At 35.6% G+C, this 22,353-nt stretch overlaps 1 protein-coding gene, 1 long non-coding RNA gene and 1 pseudogene across 2 annotated transcripts; 1 reads left to right on the forward strand and 2 right to left on the reverse strand.

Moving 5' to 3' along the window:
* LOC104719191 lies at nt 10,123–12,847 on the reverse strand (annotated as a pseudogene).
* LOC104719192 lies at nt 13,986–15,520 on the reverse strand. Its single transcript, XR_756545.1, has 3 exons — nt 14,999–15,520; nt 14,303–14,478; nt 13,986–14,218 (listed from the first exon to the last, which is right to left on the reverse strand). It is a non-coding gene; the product is annotated as an uncharacterized LOC104719192 (long non-coding RNA).
* LOC104719193 (zinc finger BED domain-containing protein DAYSLEEPER-like) lies at nt 18,279–20,928 on the forward strand. The gene is made up of 3 exons (XM_010437057.1): nt 18,279–18,395; nt 18,601–18,706; nt 19,975–20,928. Exon 3 carries the CDS (start codon nt 19,975–19,977, stop codon nt 20,638–20,640), a length of 666 nt encoding a protein of 221 aa, XP_010435359.1. The 5' UTR covers nt 18,279–18,395; nt 18,601–18,706; the 3' UTR covers nt 20,641–20,928.

A 22,353-nucleotide genomic window follows, 5' to 3' on the forward strand; every position in this document is an offset into this window, starting at 1 on the left:
GCAGGTTACGAGCAAGACTTCGGTATAACACTAGTTCAGAGAAGTAGGATAACACGGTTAGCGCTCCGTTCTCTAGATCAATACTTGGTGATCAATCCAAGCATAAGCATTAAGATAAAGATGTCCCAAAAGAACTCTAATACAAAACCGAAAATAAGATCTAACAACCTAATTGAAGCGAACCTATGAATTCCCCTTGAATCACCCCATAGAACCCAACAAAGTAAACTACTCGCTCATGATGCAAAGAAACGACATTGATATTATATAGAACAGCATCAAAAAGAATCAATAAACAAAAAGGGGTTCAAAGTAAACTTCTCTATTTGTCACAAAAGTAACTTGATCCCAAAAGCAAAGTAAGTATGAAAGAAATAAGGAAGAGTAGAGATTTGGTGTCTTCGGCGATGGCTTCTAACAGGAGGTGAGAGAGGACGAGCTTCGACGGCGGTAGAAGAGTCTCTGGTCGTCTCTAGGTCGGCTGCTGGTGGCGTGGATGAAGAACTTAGAGGCACAAAGGAAGCACATAGGTCTTAAGAGTGTTTATAGGGTTTTGTTTAGGGTTAGGGTTTTGTAAGGGTAGAAACGTCTTCTCTTGTTAAGTGCAGGAAAAGGGGAGGCGAAAGAGGCTTCTGGACCGTGGAGGAGGCTTGGACTGGGCTGTGGTGATGGTCGCTGGTCAGGCCTTGAATGAAAGCCCATCGGCTGGTTGCTTCTCTTCTCGTAGGTTTATAACACGTCTCGGTAAATCAGGCATAACTTCCGGATAATTGAATGGCTTGACTTGATTCCACTTCGAGGAGAAAAATGACTCTTCCAGATTTCCATAGACACCAAGCATGATATATTTTGAGTTGTGGAAGGTCTTCAAAAGGGGCCCGTACTGTAGAACTCTGAAACTTTCCTAAAACGTATTTTCCTTGTCTTTTGGTCCTTTTTGCTATAAAACCTGTAAAACCTTCTTGAAACCTAAAATACTTGATAATAGACATTAAAGCATTGAAATCATATCAAACTCTTCCTAAATGCATACTAAAACTATAGCTAAAATGGGTAAAATAATAATGTTATCAGAAAGGATGGAGCTTGTGATGACGTAGAACAAAAGGCTCGGAGAATGCTATCGTGACAACGAAGAACACTGTCTTGCATCACCTTTTTCCACTCAGTCTTGAAAAACAACCTCTCTCTACCAAATGAAAAATGGAGGATTTCTATTATGGGCAAGTGGAAAATTCAAGCAAAGAGCCCGCGAGAAAAGGAGGCGTTTAGCACGATCGCATGATCTCTTCCATCCAAGCTTGGAGTCGTATTGATAACATAATAAAGAAGATCTAACTCTATGACGTAAAGATCCTGGTGGACTACTGTAGAGGGATGCACAAGAAGGTTCGACGACAAGAAATAAACCGTTAAGGGTCTTCTCCTTGATGGAAATTGCAGTTGTCTTCTTGGTGTGGCCATTGATTAAAGTAGTTAAGAACATATTAAGGAGGGTTTTTATAATCCCCTTAGAAAATTTGGAGCAGTCATTCCTGCCTCTACATGACTTTGAGCCCCACTCTAAGATTTTAGTTTGAGCAAAAGTTCAAACAACAAGAAAACTGATCTACGAGTGTAGAAGTTTGTTAGAGACCTACGAGCCTCTTTGGCTAGCTTTGGATCATGAGATCAAGCTAGATTTCTGTCTGCCCTTGTAATTCGGGTATGTCAATATCAATAAAGAGAAATTCAAGGTTGTGTGTTTATCATATTGTCTCCCTCTACTATTTAATATTTATTAATTAAATTGTAGCCGTTAACAAAAAAGAAATTTAACTGTAGCCGTCTAGGCCAATTAGCTTTAGTTGCTAATGTTCAAAATTAAACTATACGGCACATAACATATGTTTGAACTTTGAGCTAGGATCACTTGCTAGTCTGAGAAAGAAGCTTGTCAAGGAAATGTTTTGCTCTAACAATGTAAAAATGTTTATATTTTTTTGAATATAATTAAATATTAAATTAAAAAAATTTAAAAAATAAAAATAAAAAGAAAAAGTGTTCTAATTTATACATTCCTATTTAAAATGTTTTTTGTAAGAGAGTATAAATGTTTCTCACCGTTCTCTCATTTAAATGTCGGAATCAGCTGTTGAATGCTAGAAATAGAAGACGATTACAACAGATTTTTTTATCTGGAAACTATGGATCACTGGACTGGAGAACCAAACAGTGGTGGACCTACGTTTGAGGTTGGTGGTGGCAGTTCCCCCAGTAAGTATACAAATACCTAAAAGTTTTACGTTAGTCAAAGTAAGAAAACTGGCAAACTGGTTAGAGTTTACCCCAGAAATTGTCATAGGAGGAGTGTTCGACTCTACCTAAGAGCAATCTGCACCCAGTAATATATGTTTCTAGGTCCGCCCCTGGAACCAAAGCACCCTCGGAAGATCCAAATTTGGAAGTCAATGAAGTGAATGCCAGGTTATGAAGATAAAACAACTAAACCATATAATTTAAATAGTACTTGTCACACACAATGTGTTTGCAATGAGATCTGCATCAGCTAATTTTCAAATACTTATATATCAAACATTCACTTTTGTTTCTCCACAATGTCAAATGCTTGGACTGCAAAAATCTCTTCTTGGCACTCCCTTGAACCCATCACAATCGACATCTTCAAAGGGAATAAAGTGTCTTTCAAGAATTGGATCAGAAATTCCACGTGGTGGATATGGTTATAACATATATATAATTGGTCATCCGCGGTGCTCTGTTTGGACGGAGACGAAGTGATGTTCTAGATCTCTGACAACAGATCTGAGCCCCTCTCGTCCTTCTCTCCGTATCTATTCTATGTTTTTCACCAGACCTTTGTTATTTTGGCCTAGATCTACAATTTATTTTCCCTCTCTTTCTCCAAGTACAACTTCTATCAGTGCTGATTATCTCTCCTCTCAGCCTTACGAAGCAGAAGAATCACTCTAGCATTATGCTAAGCCCTACAGATGTTTATCTAGCTAAATGCTAAGTCATCCTCTTCAGTTATTGGTCTTTGGCTCAAGGACAACCTCACCTCTCTATTCATGGAAGGAACTAGGCATATGTAATGAAAAAGACTCAACGAATCCTGTAGGCTACTCTTACTTCCACTTTGTTTCCACCATGGTTTCTTGTGAGATCTTTCCTTACTCTGCACTCTCTCTCTGCCGGTTATCCAATGCAAGTCCGTCATGTTTTGTGAGACCACTCTCCAGTCTTAGATCGAAGGACTTTCTCACAGTTGTGAAGGAGATTCTGAAACTTCCCAAATGGGGACTACCTCCGCCTATCTACCTTTGGTCCCTATCAGCGGAATGGACTCTTCACCCCGTTATGTCTTAACCGGTCAGATCCTTCTCAATTTATGTCTCACTTGGTGGGAAGAGATGTCATCGACCTCGTTCCAACCGCTGGCCCATGCCTCTTTTGAAGATAAACCTCGATCTGGTGAGCTATTCACCGGTGAAACAACCATTTAGAACGTCAATCTTTTTAACAAGGCCAGATCTGGAGTCGGCGATGAAACCTTTGTTAACGCAGCTGATTTTGTCTCACCTTACTCAGCGGCCGAACATCTGGAGCCAGTTGGTGGATCGAAGGGCTCCAACCTTAGACACATCCTCATGGAGAAAACCGAATGATAAACTGATGCTCATATCGCTGCATCTCTCTAAATTAGTTAGAAAAGAGAAGCTTGGACGTGGTTCGGTGTCAGATTGTCTCCAAAAATTCCAAGCTGTTTCTTTTTGGTGGGCCTCTACTGCAAATTATTTGGTGTGGGATAATGATGGTTTAGTAGAGAAGATGAGGACAAAGCCCCATATCATTGGCCAATTTGTAATAATTTCCTCATCAAATGAGAGATCATTTTAAAAATCTTCCTTTAAGGAATGCTTACTCTTGCAACATTACTTACTTATGGTGCCATTGCTAGAGCTCATAATCAATTGTCTCAAAGTTAGTACGGTGGGGTTTTATTCTCCCTCCGGAAAAAATAAATGAGGACAATAACATGGAATTGTCAAGGGGTGGGAGCCAAATTAACTCGTTGTCGACTGCATGAGATGTGTCAGATATACTCGCCAAATTTTTTTTTTTCTGTCAGAAACCAAAAACGACAAGTTTTATCTCCAAGACGTGCAAGCGGATTTAGGTTTTGATAACCTTCAAATCGTCGAGCCTGAGGGCACTAGCAGCGGTTTAGCTTTATTGTATTCAAATGATTTCCCAGTAAAGTTTTTGTTATTAGATGACGGGTTAATCGACATCGAAACTATTATTAATGGAAATCGGGTCTATATGTCATTTATTTATTGTGACCCTGTCCCAGCAAATCACGATTATGTGTGGGATAGACTAATGCGTTCTTGAGTTGCGAGGTCCGAGCCTTGGTTTATTATTGGAGATTTCAACGAAATAACAGGGAACCACAAAAAAAGAGGGAGAAAAAAAAGATCGGAAGCCTCCTTTCTACCTTTCCGTGCTATGATTGATTCATGTGGTCTCATTGATTTCCCTTACCAAAGAAACCAATTTTCATGGATTGGTCAATGGTCAAATGGTAAGATTCGGTGTCGCTTGAATAGAGCCATGAGAAATGAAGAGTGGCACAATATATTTTCCCACACTAATGTGGAGTATATGAAGATGTGGGGTTTGGACCATCGTCCCCTCCTTGCATCTATTCTTTCACGTCCAAAAAAGTTTTTGAGAAGGTTTATGTTTGACAAGCGTTGGATAAACAAGCCAGCCTCAAAGAGGCGGTGTTTGATGGATGGGGAGGGGACGACAATTCTATCGAACGATCCATCATAAAAAAAGCCAAAATTGTAAAGAGCAATCTCCATTTGGAAGAAAAATAATCAAACAAACTCAGAAAAGCTTATTAAGGAACTTCAAGAAAAGATTGATGAGACCTATGGAGACGATCAAGCATCGTCAGAAACTCTCCTCAACCTAAAATGGCGGCTCTGCGAAGCTTATACGGAAGAGGAAGCATATTGGCACCAAAAAAGCAGAGAACTTTGGCTTGCAGAAGGAGATAAAAATACAAAATTCTTCCACACTTCCACAAAACAAAGGAGGGCAAGGAACAAGATCACCGACATCCTTAATCAACTTGGAGTCTGGGTTGATACAGAAGAAAAAATAGAAAAAGTAGTGGTGGAGTATTTCGACACTCTCTTTTCATCCTCGAATGCGAGCGACCCTACGCTGGCCATTAAGGACATACCTACACTAGTCACACCTGCTATGAACGAGCATCTCACGAAAGAAATCTCAGAAGAGGAGGTCAAACGAGCTTTGTTCTCCCTGAATCCGGGAAAGGCTCCACGACCGGATGGGATGATTGCTCTATTCTTCCAAAAAATTTGGGAACCCATAAAAGGCGATCTCACTAAGATGGTGAAGAACTTCTTTAGCTCTGGAATTTTTGATGGTAAGCTAAATGAAACAAATATATGTTTAATCCCGAAAGGAGAACGACCTCGTGAAATGTCGAAATTTCGCCCTATTAACGTGTGTAACGTGATTTATAAGGTGATCTCAAAAATTTTGAGTTTACGACTCAAGAGGTTTTTACCGGAACTAATTTCCTAGACCCAATCTGCATTTGTGGCAAGAAGGCTAATCAAAGATAATATTCTCATTGCTCAAAAAAATTTCATGCGCTCCGTTCCAACCAGGCCAACTGAAAGAAATTTATGGCAATTAACACGGACATGAGTAAAGCTTATGATAGGGTGGAATGTAATTTCCTAAGAGCTTTGATGGAAAAAATGGGGTTTGATCAAAAATGGGTGGGATGGATAATGCAATGCATTACTTATGTCTCCTACCGTATTCTAATCAACGGGGATCCCAAGGGACGCATTAGGCCAACACGGGGGATTCGTCAAGGGGACCCAATTTCCCAATATTTATTCATACTTTGTATAGAGGCGCTTATTGCTCAGATTAAGAATGCCGAAAAAGAGGGGAAGATCTAGGGATTACGTATTTCGACCGCAAGCCCCCGGGTTTCCCACTTACTTTTTGCAGATGACAATTTATTATTCTGTAGAGCAGATCCTCATCAATGCATGGAGATTATCGATATAATCCGCTTTTATGGTGAGGCATCCGGACAAGAAATTAACTTTTCCAAATCTTCCATCATGTTTGGAACAGAGGTCCCTTCCCATATACGACAAGAGATCAAATCTATTGTTGGGATATCACAAGAAGGAGGCATGGGTACATACTTGGGTCTTCCCAAGAAGATTCACGGATCAAAGGCACAAGTCTTTGCATTTGTGAGGGATAAACTCCAAAAGAGGGTAAACTTATGGACCTCAAAATCCCTATCCAAAGGAGGCAAGGAAGTCCTGATAAAATCAGTGGCGCAAGCAATTCCGACATATGTAATGTCGTGTTCTCTCTTACCAAAAGCTATATGCTCAAAATTAAGTAGTGTCATTGCCGATTTCTGGTGGAGCAATAAAGCAGATAGTAAAGGATTACATTGGATCTCATGGGAGCAAATGTGTACTCAACTCTCAGAACGCGGGCTAGGCTTCCGAACACTAGAAGAATTTAATCTTGCCCTGTTGGCAAAGCAGCTATGGAAACTACTCAGATATCCAGATTATCTCTTTAGTCGAGTTCTTAAAGGAAGATACTTTCGTTATTGTAGTACATTAGAGATACGAGTATCAAATCGACCTTCATATGGTTGGAGTAGCATGTTGGGGCCACAACATGTTCTGTCGTACGGAATCCGTAAGACCATAAACTCGAGGTTCAACACGTGCATATGGACTGAACCATGGATTCCAGATATGCCAGCACGACCGCCACAAGGATTAACTAATGAGAGAAATCCCTTGGTTTGTGTTAACACCTTGATTGATTTCAACACAAAATGTGGAAAATTGAGCGTCTTCGGGAACTCTTTCCCCCGAAAAAAATTACCCTTATTTTGGGAATTAAACCGAGCTTAAATTCCTTGAGGGACGGGTATTCGTGGACCCTGACAAAGTCTGGAAACTATACCGTTAATTCTGGATACGAAGTCGCGAGAGCTATCTCTCACCCTGTTGGCGACCTCCCTCTTTAGGGACCTAGTGTTACGACACTCAAGGTGCAAGCATGGAAGTTAAAAACATCACAAAAGCTAAAGCATTTCGTGTGGCAATGTGTGACTGGGTGCTTGGCAACTTGCCAGCGCTTGCATTATCGCCATATTGGTAGAGATAAGGATTGCCCTAGATGTGGAGCGGAGGAGGAAACTATAAATCATATGCTATTTGAATGTCTCCCCAGCACGTCAAGTGTGGGCTTTATCGGCAATCCCTACCCATCCTATGGTGTTTCCCTCATCTTCCCTATATAGCAACCTCGATTTTCTATATGGGATCGATAGAGACTATGGTGCTCTTGATCAAAATCTACAGACATTCCCTTGGGTGATGTGGTACATTTGGAAGGCAAGAAACAAAAAAGTGTTTGAAAATATTTCTGAGTCTCCGCACGATACAGTGGAGAAAGCTATCCAAGAAGAAGAAGTTTGGATAAAAGCAAATAATAGAGACTTAACACCAGCGGAAGTAGAAGCAGGCATACCTTCGACCCCAATTCCACAAGAATCTCTTGTATGCTTTATAGATGGATCTTGGCATTACAGAGGTGGATAGGAGTGGGCATGGTTGGATTGTGTCTATTGGTGATAGAATCCTGCATATGGGGCTAAAAGGATCGAGCAGAAGCCTATCCCCTTTACATGCAGAGTCAGATACCCTTATTTGGGCTATGGAGTGCTTATTAGTGTTGGACATGGATAAAGCTCTTTTTGCTACGTATTGTTCAGACCTCCTAAGGATGACGTCTAATATCGAGGATTGGCCGAATTTTTCATCAGAACTGAAAGATTTTACTCATTTCAGAGATAGATTTGCTAATTTTAGTATTAAATATATTCCTCAAGAGGATAATATTCATGCTGATAAACTTGCGAAATGTGCAAGAGCACGAGGTTTCTGTTTTTCCCATGTAAGCTCGTTGGTACCTAACTGGCTCTCTCTCGAAGAGAGCCATTTCCGATAACTTAATATATGGGGTTTGATTGTCAAAAAAAAAAAATTGGATCAGAAGTACAGTCTTTCGACAATAAGAGAGAACCAAAATTTCTTACAGAAATCTCTCGCTACCCGCTTCAATCATGTGTCCTACAGTCAGTGTAAGTGAGTGTAGTTGTTTAACTTGTTAAAGTATATCCAACCCACCTATATTTCTATCTCTATAATAGAAATTGCTATTTTTCTCTATATGTAGAAGAGCTCTATTTTTCCTCTGTAAATAGAGTTAAAACTATTTCATTTGCAAAATTGTCCTTTTAATCTTTAGTTTTTTTTGTTTTTTTATGACCAAAATAAATAAAATAGTATCGTGATAAAACAAATGTTAATTGTAAAATAAAAATAGTATCTATTTAGAATATTCTTTTTAGGAAGAAAAACTAGAGAAATCAATTGGAACAAAACCTACGTCTATTATAAAAGATATTTTAAGAGCATCTCTAATTCATCTCTATATATGCTTCTATATATAGAGCAGAAAACTACAGCAATCTCTATATACGCGAGAAAAGGAGGCTTTTAGCACGATCGTATGATCTCTTCCATCCAAGCTTGGAGTCGTATTGATAACATAATAAAGAAGATCTAACTCTATGATGTAACAATAGAAATCTTTCAGTTCTGATGAAAAATTCGGCGGACAAGAAATAAACCGTTAAGGCTTTTCTCTTTTATGGAAATTGCAGCGTCAGTCTTGTCTTCTTGGTGTGGTCATTGATTAAAGCAGTGAAGAACATATTAAGGACGGTTTTTATAATCCCCTTAGAAAATTTGGAGCAGTCATTCCCGCCTCTGCATGGCTTTGAGCCCCACTCTTAGATTTTAGTTTGAGCAAAAGTTCAAACAACAAGAAAACTGATCTACGAGTGTAGAAGTTTGTTAGAGACCTACGAGTCTCTTTGGCTAGATTTCTCTCTGCCCTTGTAATTCGGGTATCTCATATCAATAAAGAGAAATTCAAGGTTGTGTTCTTATCATATTGTCTCCCTCTACTATTTAATATTTTATTAATTAAACTGTAGCCGTCTAGGCCAATAAGCTTTAGTTGCTAATGTTCAAAATTAAACTATACGGCACATATAGCAGATGTTTGAACTTTGAGCTAGGATCACTTGCTAGTCTGACAAAGAAGCTTGTCAAGGAAATATTTGCTCTAACAATGTAAAAATGTTTATATTTTTTTAATTTAATTTAACATTAAATTAAAAAAAAAAAAGTGTTCTGATTTATACATTCCTATTTTAAATGGATTTTTTTTTGCTCATTCTGTAAAAGAGTATATATGTTTCTCACCATTTCTCTCATTTAGATGCCGGAATCAGCTATTGAATGCTAAAAATAGAAGACGATTACAACATATATTTAGCTGGAAACTATGGATCATCGGACTGGAGAACCAAAGCACCCTCGGAAGATCCAAATTTGGAAGCCAATGAAGTGAATGCCAGGTTATGAAGATAAAACAACTAAACCATATAATTTAAATGATTCGTAGATTGTCAACATCCATTATGAAGCAGGGTCTTTTAAGATTAGAACTTGTCACACACATTGTGTTTGCAATGGGATATGCAACAGCTAATTTTCAAATACTTATATATCTAACATTCACTTCTGTTTCTCAACAATGTCAAACATCCAATTCATCTCTATATATGCTTCTATATATAGAGCAGAAAACTATAACAATCTCTATTTTAGAGGTAAAATTATTCTGATCTCTAAAATAGAGATTGCTGTATTTTTTTTATTTTTTTCTATAAATAGAGAAAAATATAGCAATTTTTACTAATTGTATTATAGAATTTTTCTATTTTAGAGATAAAAATAGAAAAATTTGTTAGAGATGGTCTTACAAATAATTTATTTGGCTTTAAGTGAGACTATTAATTTGTTTTTGTTTTTTTTTTTTGGCTCAAGTGAGCTCGCTAATTTTAAAATATAAAGAACATAAACCCAATTTAAATAAAGCGCGAGACAAAGAAACAGAGCATATAATAGAAACACAATTGGATAACAATAATATTACATAACGACACACTTTTACCAACAGTACGATCTTAAAAACATAAAATATGATGCAATTTATCAGGAATTCAATCAAAGTAGTGGCACAAACGACTGGAAATCTAGTAATTGATATTATGATGCAAATAAACAGAGACTCAGTTAATCACCATGAGACCTTTTCAGAGATGCATAATTATTATTGAAGCAACTGATCAGAGACTAGGAGGAGGAGGGACGGGAATGGTCGTTCCAGCCTCAATCTGACCACGACCAATCAGACGCCAATGTCTGTCGACACGGCGGCTTAAAGCCACCTTCTCACCTACGGTGGTGCAGACAGGCACCGTGAGTTGCACTTTCATCATATCTTTCTTCACTCCTAGAACCTTAGCTCCCGTGGACATGGACCCGATGTTCACCATCAGTATCTCTCCCTTGCTTAGCTTTGCCACCTTCATTTGCTTCTCTTTTTCCTTTGTCCTCACACCAATAAGACGGGTCAGAAGCTGGAAACTCACCTCAAGCTCAACATAGACCTCAGGGAGAGAACCCATTTCTCCAAGCACTTGACCAACCAACCTATCAGCACGAGTTAGCGTAGGGTCCATTGTTGTCCCAACTCCGATCAGACCTCCCGGCACAGCAAACTGAAGCTCGTTCTGTTCTGCGTACAATGACGGGTGTAAATGGGAGCGCATTTGGGGTTTCCAAGCAAATCTTTGCCAACGATACCAGGTCGGATCTCAATCAATTGGTTGACTTTCAAAACACCTTGCAAGATAGCAAAAGATCAAATTACAAACAAAGGGATGACTGCAGAAGCAGAAGCTACCCAAGCCATGATACTTTGATTTCCTTATGTTTTACCAATCAATAACAATTAAATGAAATGAAAATACAACACAAACTTCCAGAAAAAAGGCACAAGACAGTCCAAGGTAAATGAAGAGAGAGAATCAAATCAATACCCGGAAGATACTTCCACCTGCCACTCCACCTTTGATATCATCAACCTCATAGCCAGGTTTATTGACATCAAAAGAACGAATGACTATCATCTTTGACGGTGACACAAAATCCCTTTTAGGGATTGGAATCTTCTTGACGATGTACTCGCACACAGCATCAATGTTGTATTTGAGTTGTGCTGAGACAGGAACAATAGGGGCATCCTCGGCATTTGTGTTCTGCAACAGGTTTATTATAGCTTAATCAAATGATGAAGAAAATAAATATGCTAACTTTTGATTGATGGGAAAATATTCAAACCGTTATAAATCTCTGAATTGCAGTGTGCTGTTGGATGGCGGATTTTTCTTGAATGAGATCAATCTTGTTCTGAAGGATTATTATATGCTTAAGGTGCATCATGTCGACAGAAGCAAGATGTTCAGCTGTCTGTGGTTGAGGACAGGCCTCATTCGCAGCAATTAAGAGTAGAGCACGATCCATGATGGCTGCCCCATTGAGCATTGTGGCCATGAGGATATCATGTCCCTGTTGAGAAAACATAAAACACCTCCTCAATGGGTTATAGGACAAGTAAAAGTTTATATTTTGTGAGAAGTGTAAAACTCATCATACCGGGCAATCCACAAATGAGACATGCCTCAGTAGCTTCATCTTGCAGTTCTCAAATCCAGGGACATCGCAATTTGGGTTGTCTTCTTTCCCGCTCCCATAAGACCTAGAAATTTCAACAGATAAGTTGCTAGCTAACCCTCATACACCAAAAGAAGCAATCCAGAACAAAACTCACTTGTAGCACATTGGTCTAGGGCACTTGTTATCCTCGCATTTGAAAATCTTGGCATTTGCATATCCAAGTTTAATGGTAATGTTACGCTCCAATTCATNCTTCTCAAATCCAGGGACATCGCAATATGGGTTGTCTTCTTTCCCGCTCCCATAAGACCTAGAAATAACAACAGATAAGTTGCTAGCTAACCGTCATACACATCAAAAGAAGCAATCCAGAACAGAACTCACTTTTAGCACATTGGTCTAGGGCACTTGTTATCCTCGCATTTGAAAATCTTGGCATTTGCATATCCAAGTTTAATGGTAATGTTACGCTCCAATTCATTCTTAAAACGGACAGTCTGCAGAAACAATTCATACCAAGTTAGAAGACCCTCTAGTGACAGAAAAATAACTTCATTAGAAACAAAAACTCAATAGTCCTCCACTACCTGCACACCAGATATAGCTTTCACAACCGTAGACTTTCCGTGTGCAACATGTCCGATGGTTCCTGAAATATATCGATCACAGTTATACTTTAGCCAGAGAGCCTAAACTGAAACTTAAAGGTAAATAAAGCAGAAATTACCAATGTTTATCGTTGCCTGGCGAGATATGACCTCGGGAGACAGAGGATGCAGCTCATTTACATCAAGCTTGCTTAAATCTTGTTCAGGTAAACCCTTGTTCCGCCACATTATGACAAAAAGGAACCGCCTTTATCCTGCTAAAACCAGAATCAATCAATCAGAATCGTCTCCACCGGTAAGCTAAAGTCGATTCTAAGGTACCGTAGCGTTCTATACAACCATAGTAACGAAAATCCGATCGACAAACCTGATGGATGGTTGAAGGCTGAAGCGGATTGGAGAAATTTGAGAGGATTAAAATCTTTCGCTAAGACAATCAATCCTTCGTGGAGCAGTCGCCGGAAAACAAAGAGAGAAACAACTTAGATCTTTAGGGTTTTATATATATATATATATATATATATATACACTTAAACACTAATGGCATTAATCGTAAATAACACAAAAGCAAAAAAAAAAAACATTTATATATATATATATATATTAACAATAATGGCATCAACCATGAATAACACAAAAACAAAAACAGTCATATGGTCTTTTTACGAGCTTTTATATGATATTTGAGTAATACATTCAAACCTTTATAAATTAATACTTTATAAATTAATAAATTTTGTTAATCCCAAATTAGGACAGTATAAAAATAACAAAATTCAATAAGATAATAAGATAATAATTTTTTTAAAATCCTCATATAAAATATGGTCCCAATAATATCATAAATTAATAAACTTGTAAATATATATATATATATATATATGCTGATATAGTAAAATATGTTTCTCTTAAATCTCATATCTATAAAACAATTGTTATGTTGTATCTTCAAACTATAATAATATAAAATATTCTATAACATTTCATAAAACAGCTAAAACTTTTAATAGTTTTCAATTTCTAAATATGCATCATTTACATTTTGATAGATTGATAGACCATTAAAATATGATAATTGATATTCTTATTCATAAATTTAAATATTTATGTCATGTGTATTAGTCTATAATATTATATTTGTAATTCATTGTCAATAATATCTTTTAACTATTTCAAATTCAATTCTAATACCATAAAATTTACAAGATCCAAAATTCTAATCTTATTTTGTAAAAATTGTCTCAATTCATAATTCTAAAAAAATAAACAATTAAAAATATACCTATAAATTAATAATTATTAATTTACACTATAAAATAATAATTATTAATTTATAGATAAAGTAATATCACAATAAATTAATAAAATTTCTTGGCCCCAACATTATTAATTTATAGAGGTTTTACTGTACAAAGCTTTCTTAGAGCATTTCTATTGGGAGATTGGGTACTTTTAAAAAATAAGAACTTTTAAAATTAGAAGATTAATTCAAATTATTCCCTCCAATGGTAAAATTTTTTATTGTATTCTTAATTTCGAAAAAATATTATTTTCAAAATAAAAATAATTTAAGTAAAACATTATTAGTTTAATGTTTAAACATTTTAGATTTTACAAAAATAAAAATTATTGCATAAAATTATTAAAATCTAGTAACTCTAAGACAAAATATCACCAAAGGTAGCATTTTTAAAAAAACTAAACAATGAAGCTCCTGGAAATCAAAAACTAACAAAGCCACAGTTAAAGATATCATCAAAGGTAGCATTATCATGATGTTGAGACTGTCATGAACAATCCAGATTTTGCTCGATCGTGTTCTTGTTTCTTCAGTATGTGGGAGTAGTTAAGCTGGCATAAGAGATCACATAACAAAAGAACAATCAATATTTGTTTTATAATTCTTGATGAGAAGAGAGAATCAAAAGAACTAACTTGATGACAAGAAGCTTTTTCCAATGCAATTGATTCCCCCATGTGAAAAGGGTCGACCACCAACATTACTGAGCTTCAATGAGGGGAAGTCCAAGTGTTGATATCCTACATGCTTGCCACCAAGGCTGTTGATTGGAGAGGGAAACAAAAAAGCACAAGAACTTCGGAATCTGTATCTAGTAAATCAAAACCAAAAACTACATGAATAATCATAAAGCTAACTAAGGTTAACAAACAGAAAAAAAAACCAAAAGCTATCTTTTTGCAAACAAATCAAGAACACCAAAAAAACACATTCCTTTGTTTCAACCAATAAACACTCTCTCTCTAAATCTATTTACCGGAGATGGGTCTCACAATGAGCACTCTTTCCTCTAAGTATGGCGTTCCCGGAAGAAAGTCCTAATCAAACAACTTGATAATTATCTCAAGAAACTCTAACATCGAAATAACTTTGAGCGATGTGCATTACATACCAGAATTGCTAAACAATTAAAAAAAAAAACAAGCATTGCAGCAGCATCGTTTACATTACATGTAACAACACAAGAATACCAGGTAGATAAACTAGAAGAGCAAGCAAAATCACATGTGGGTGAAAATTTACAGACAACCAAAAGCAGTATTATGATTAAAATTACTAGGAATAAGTCGTTATCTACACCTAATAATCATCGAGATCAACTGTGGAATTACCTTCAGAAATCTAATCTCCCAGGAGCCAAGAACCATATGATTGCGTAAACCATTGAAGTTCTCAAAACATATCCATTTTTAAAGATTAAGCATCTGTTGGTGGCATAAAAAGCATAATTCAAGAAAAGCCGAGCAATTAAACAGAAAACAGAGAGATAAGAGAATAAAACAGAGACTTTGATCACATACTACAAACAGATTACCCTATTTACTATCATGCCTATGAACACAGATAGAAACAGATTTTGAGAAACCCTAATTTTCAAAAATCAAAGGACCCTAATTTCTATACCATTACTAAACAAGAATTCATAGGATCATAGAAAGGAAATTATCTGTATAATCGAGATATGTCGTTCCGATTGGTTAATCAAAATCTCTGATTTCCGATTGATTGATCAAAGTCTCTGATTAGTGATTGGTTAATCAAAACCTCTGATTGCCAGGTTTCGATTTTGTCAAAAGAAATTCTTCGTTTTGGGTTGAGAGTTTCGCGAAAGAGAGAAGAGCAAAAAAAAAAAAAAAAAANAAAAAAACACTTGTTTTTATATTAAAAACCAACTCAACGATCGTATTAATAAGAGGCAAGTCTTAAACTTAGTAAATAATAGGCAACTCTTAGCTTTTTTTTTAATTAATTCTGATTTATTTTTAATCACAATCTGTAGTTAGAACCTTGGCTAAATCCACAGTTGGAGATGCACTTAAACCACCTCCATCACCCATCAATCAATTGGCCATTAGCAAAGTTGCTTAAAAATTAATATAGGATTATAAATTTCCAAAAAAGTTAAATTAAAAACTTCTTATAAACCTGTAAAATTTCATAGGTCCATTGATAGTTGTTAAACTTAGAGCAAATCCAATGAGAAGATATAATTTTGAGGCTCTTATATTTTCTTAATAATATATTGTGTATTTTTTGAAAAATTAGAACTTTTAGAAAATTAATTAAAATTGTCCCCTCCAATGGTGATAATAAAAATGGGGTTCTTATTTTTAGGATTTTATAAAAATGGGAAATCAACAAGGGAAGAGTGAGAACAACAAACAAGTAGCTCACCAAATTCAAAACTAAAAATAACAAAGAAGATTATCACACAACAATAGTTTACATACAAAACAAAAAAACAAAAACAGAGAGCTCTAACTTGGAAAAGCATTCTTCCATTGCAGGAAAACAGTAACACAGATAAAACAATCTTACTAGATTTGCCACAGTTTCCTAATGATCTCCTTGTTCAATGTGCAATAACTACTCTAACAAAATCAAGCAGATGGAAAAATCCAAAATCAGGGGACATTAAGTATACGAGCACACACAATAATCAAGAAAATATTATGGTGCAAGAAAACAAAACAAGAAAATTACATCAGTTTGGTGAATTACATCATTCACATCTTACAGAGAACTGAACTAAAACATCATAGATGTTGAGCATCTTAACAAACCGTTTTCTGTAGTTGAGGTGGAGCCTTAACTTGCGTTTCAACAAATCTTTTATCATTCTTAAACAGCAAAGACTCTGCAATATGAGAAACACAAGAAGAACCAACACAAAATCATGTAGACATGGAACAAAATATATCGATCACAGTTATAATTTAGCCAGAGCCTAAACTAAAATAAAGCAGAAAAGGTAAATAAAACACAAATTACCAATGTTTTTTTTGCTTTTGTTTTATTAAATCAACGATAATCTTACCTAAATTTTAATCAGTTAGAACATTTAATTAAGGAAAACATATATATCATAATTAAAAAAAAAGAAAAAAACATTTAAATACATAATAAATCAAATCTAAATTTCTGATTCTTTATAAATATTTTAGGAAAAAACGAAAAAAAAAACAAGAAAAGGAAATTACAGTTAATATTTGTGCATATTTTTCCTCACAGTTTTAGAAAAATAAATAAATAAATCCAGTTTAATTTTAAAAAAACAATTAAAATAAAAATTAAATTACTTCAAAAGATATTTTAGAATAGTAAAGTATTCATTATAGCCTTAATAATATAAAGTTAATTAATATATAAGATATGTGAAATTAATAAAAATCAACTCAAATTTGTTTTAATGGATATAGAAAATATATCTAAAATCAAATTATTTGTAAATACTCTCTAAAACACAAGATATGCAAGAAACATCTTTAAAATGATCATATGTAACTAATATATTTTGTAATCATGAATAAAAATAATATATATCTATGAAAATAAACTATTCATGGATTACATTTTTTGTTTAAGAAAATTTATTAAATTTTTTTATATATATATATATTTTAAAAATATTATATATATATTAGTAATAATATATTTTTTTTAAAAGAAGCAAAGAAATTTCAATTTATATTTGTATTTCTAAATAGTAATTACCCTAAATAAGTACTTATAACTCTAAAATTCAATAATTATAATTGGTTGACTATATTGTATTACTATATATTTATGCAAAATTGAATATTTTATAAATATCTTTTTAATTTATTTACTATGAACAAATCTTCTATTGTAGAAGGAAAAATAAATTATGTCAAAAATGTGAGAAAAGCAAAAAATTTAGTTATGTTCTTATCCAAAATTTTTGCACAATAAAAATTGTCTAAAACTTAATTATTTTAAAAATAACAGTTATGTGACATAAAAAATTTTACGGGTAGGGACGAAATGAAACAGGACGGGACATGACAAGACGGGATGGGACGAGATGTCTTTGCCATTCTCCAAATATTTACGTGTAGGTTATATATGTGCAATAGTCCAAATAAAATCAAATTAAAATCCGTTATTTAGATTTAACACCTATAAGCATACCACTATCGCTTAAAAACTGTAAAATGAGGATTGTATATTTGTTACTGTGCAAAGGATTACAGATATATAAACAACGTACTTATATAAATATGTTATATTATTTACCATGTAAGTAAACCATATATACTACTGAATGCTATTTAAAATTTTGAAATTATAAAAAACACATAAATCAAAACATTTTATGAATATGAAATATACATAAATTAATTATAATATGTGTCATCACGTGCTGTAGCACAGGTAGAGCTGTCAAAATGGGCGGGCTGTCCATGGTCTGCCCATGTCCAATTCATTATAGACGGGTCATGGACAAGCCCATAATTTGAATGGGCTTAAATGGGCTTGGTCCGCTTCTGCCCACGGACAAAACTGGACGGACAGCGTGGACATTGGGCGGCCCATTGGACTGAAAATTCTAGGTTAAAATCGATTTGGGGAAAACACAAATCATTTCTTATTTCCTTTTTTCTTCACTCTCGGCGTCAGGTCACATTTATCGCCACCGCTGAGACCGCCGCTTAGGGCCGTCTCCTCCGTTATCTCCATAACCAGAGCAACCCTCATCGCCGTCGGGTTAAATCTCTTGCGATTCCGATCTTTACTCTGAGATTTATCTGAATTAGGGTTCACGATTTGAGTTCTTGGGTTTTCTCGCTTTATCATTTCTACTGTTATTTGTTCTGATTTCAGAGTCGAAATACTCAATCTGGGTATCTTGAATCGTTGTTTGTTCGTGGAAATTAGTTCATTTTTCTGATATATGTTGTTTTGTTGGTAGGGATTTTGTGACTGGTTTTCACAAGAGGAAGAAGAAGAGAAGAAAGGACGCTCGGAAGCAGCAGGAGGAAGCTATTAGGCGGAAACGAATCGAGGCTCGTAAGAAGGTATGATGAGCATATGGAACTGTTGCTTCTCTTTGTATATCTTCTTCTTTATTCTAATGTGTGTCATTCGTCATCCATGTGTGTTACAAGATTAGTCTTAAATTCCTAGTTTTAGCTAAATTTTATGATTTATGGGAGTTTTGAATCACTATCTTTTTTAGTAAAGAGGTTGTGCCATGAGCTTGTTCTGATTCATTTCAATGGGAATTGAATTGTTTCTTTTGTTTTGAATGCAAATATTAATCCAAAATGTTAACATCTCTTAGTAAGGAATGCTCCTATTGACCTTTTGGTGGTGGATAATATGCCAGAATGATTGTTAATGTTCAGTCATTTGTATTATGTCGACATTGAGAGGTCGTCTTATTTCGTGTTGCTCTGAGTCTTATATCTGAGCTTTGCAGAGGAAACTGGTTCTGATTTTGTCTCTTCTCTGATTACTCTCTTTCGTGCTTGTGTTTATGTTCGAAAACTGCTTCGAAAATTGAAAATTTTGTTTTGGTCCAAGGAGAGAACTTAGGTTCGTATGTGGTGGGCTCTCTATGTTGTATGGTCTAATGGATGTGTTGGGTTTTCATTCTGTTTTGTTTGTAATTATGATACAATTTTGATTTGTTCAGGTATATGCTTATCTCTGTTTTGGTGCTTGTTAGTATCATAGGTTCTCTCTTTTAGTCGCCTGTGTTGTGCTTAAAAGTTAGAACCCTTTGTGATTACTCTACTGGTGTGAATGACATTTTAAAATTCTACATCACTTGTGTAAAGTATAATGGTAGTATTTTATTTTTGAACATTACATTGCGTATAACATACTTATTATCTCTGTTTTGGTGCTTCTATGTAACATAAGGTTTCTCATTCTATGAAATGTTGCATTGAGTATAATTTTTTTTCCTTTGTGTTGCATTTTGGTTTATTGTCAAAGTGTCTCTGGATGATACTTTTGTGACTTTTGCCTGTTGATTCTCTGAATATTTACTGTGGTAACATTCTCGAATTGTGCATCAAAGACTTATGATTGTTGTCCTAGCATTATAGTTCTACCATACTCATTGCCTTGATTTTTTTACAATACAAATTGTAAATATTTGTGTTATGGCACTAGTGTCTATCTTTAATCACTTAATCTTACAACTTGATGGAGCTTAGAACTCCAGTGAATCACTACTGTATCCAATTAGAAAGTGCAACGAATCTTAGTTTGATTTTCCCGTAGTTATCTTTTTGTTTAATAATACAATTCTGTAATTGACATATGGTTATTTCAGATGGGTGATACACTAAACCTTGAAGATGATTATATGAGTGGAGATGATTATATGCTTGAGCATGATATGAATCCGGATGAAGAAGAACATGTAGGAGAGGAACGTGTAGAAGCAGATTCAGTAGCTAGTACGGCTGATAAGAGGACAGGCAAGTCTACAGGTAAACGTAAAAGGTCAAGGTGTTGGAAAAATTTTGAAATTGTTGGAGATAAGTTGGATGATGGTAGGAATAATCTTAGATGCACCCGTTGTGAGCATACTTATTGCCTTGATCTTCGTAGAAGTGGCACCAATACTCTCTTGCGTCACATGGAATCATGCTCAAAGACTCCAGGAAGCACTCCTTCATGTGGAAACAGAAAGTTAGATATGATGGTGTTTAGGGAGATGATAGGATTGGCAATCATAGAACATGATTTGCCTTACTCTTTCGTTGAGTACAAAAGAATTAGAGAGGCTTTTCAGTATGCAAATTCCAACATCGAGTTTTGGTCAAGAAATACTGCGGCTGCTGATTGCTTAAAGATCTACGAGAAAGAGAAACTGAAGCTTAGAAAGATGTTGGATGAAGTTCCGGGTAGGTTTTGTTTAACAACAGATTTGTGGAGGGCAATCACAATAGAGGGGTACATGTGTTTGACTGCACACTATATCGATAGTGGATAGAATTTGAAGACAAAAATTTTGTCATTTTGTGCATTTCCTCCTCCACATACGGGTGCTGGAATAGCTACAAAGGTGTTGGCATTGCTAAAAGATTGGGGAATAGAAAAGAGAGTGTTCACAATTACAGTTGATAATGCTTCCTCATTGATCTTTAAAAAAAAGTGTCGGCTAGTAGATATATTAGAAGCATAAAAGATATATTAGTTTGTTGTAAAATAATTGATCTCAAATAGTTAGAGTGAAATAAAAATATTTTAAAAGCTCAATGTCCAATAACAAAATTACATTTGTCACTCTTTAAAAAAAAGTGTCGGCTAAAATAAGTTATACTGAATTCTTCTATTAAACGATGACACATAGCATAATAGTTCCAAAATTGGTGTGTTTCAACAGGTTGAATCTTTTCAACTGCGATTAATCCACCTCATAATTTTTGTTTTTTCAACACCCTCACTACAAGCATTAAACAGTTAAAATTTTTATTCAACATCCTCATTGTACATGGTCTTATTATAACGCCCGCGAACCAAAACTCAGCGTTTTGGGGTGGGTGTCGATCGACACTCATGGTGGTGTCGGTCGACACCACTTATTTCTGGTTCGACCAGATTGATTTAATTATCGATTTGAACCGGTTTGGTTTAGGAAAAACCAATAGACCGAGTTATATAAGTTAATTGTCGACCATAAGGGGTTTTGGGAGTTTTCTCTTGTCGCCGTTTATCGTTTTTGAGAGAGAAAGAGGAAAAAGAGAGTTCTTGAGATTTTTGGTGAGATTTCTTGGCTGTTCTTGAGAGATTTGGAGTTAAGAAGGATCTAGAAGCTTGCTAGGAGAGTGGGATTCGTTGCTCTTGGTCTGAATCTTCCTACAAAGAGGTGAGTGTATGACCATGGCTAATCTAAGCCTTTGATTTCCTTGTTCTTGCTTGTTTGTTGTTGTTTTGTGTGTTTTCTTGCTGGGGATTGGATTATACAGGTCCCTAATGATGTTTCCGGCATGGGTTTTGAGTATTGGATGATTTGGAGGAGATTGGGAAGCGAGATTCGACTCTCGGCTTCATGCGGATCGCAGTTGCAGGTGGAGTGTCGATCGACACCAGAAAAAATGGGCATCGAGCGACACTGTGGGGTAGTGTCGGTCGACACCAATGCCAGTGTTGGTCGACACTAGGCTGGTGTCGGTCGACACCTCCCTTCCAGCGAGACGATGTTCGTTTTCCTGGTTTGTGTGCTTTGTTTGTTGGTTGTTTTGGAACATTGGATCATTGTTGCTTGTGTGTATAGCCCAGTAGATGGGAGGATTGCCTCACTGAGTATTTATCAAATACTCATGCATCTCAATTTGTGTTTGTGGTGCAGGTAAAGGCAAAATGTGATCGTGGAATCAAGGCAATGAAGAGGAAGATGTTCTAGGGACTCGATTGGTTGTTGTCTGACATTGCTAGGTTACTAGAGTTGGGTCATTAGAAACATTGCTAGGATTGTCGGTTTGGTGTTTCTTGTTGTTTGCTATTTGGATTTTGTTATGATTATGATGTTAGTTTCTTATTGGTTATTTATTGGTATTGGTTATTCTGCTGTTGGTTGTGATTGTGGTTAGGTGGTTAGTGGGTATGGGACCACTAGTTGTAGTTTATTATTATTTATTATTATTATTATTATTTATTATTTATTATAAAAAAAAAACGGGTCAGGTCGTTTCAGTTTGGTATC

The sequence above is a fragment of the Camelina sativa genome, chromosome 10, assembly GCF_000633955.1.
Source record: "Camelina sativa cultivar DH55 chromosome 10, Cs, whole genome shotgun sequence".
NCBI classification, from domain to species: Eukaryota; Viridiplantae; Streptophyta; class Magnoliopsida; order Brassicales; family Brassicaceae; genus Camelina; species Camelina sativa.

What these genes read in the sequence shown, in the direction of transcription:
- LOC104719193 (XM_010437057.1), top strand. Translation starts at nt 19,975, where the DNA reads ATGGGTGATACACTAAACCTTGAAGATGATTATATGAGTGGAGATGAT.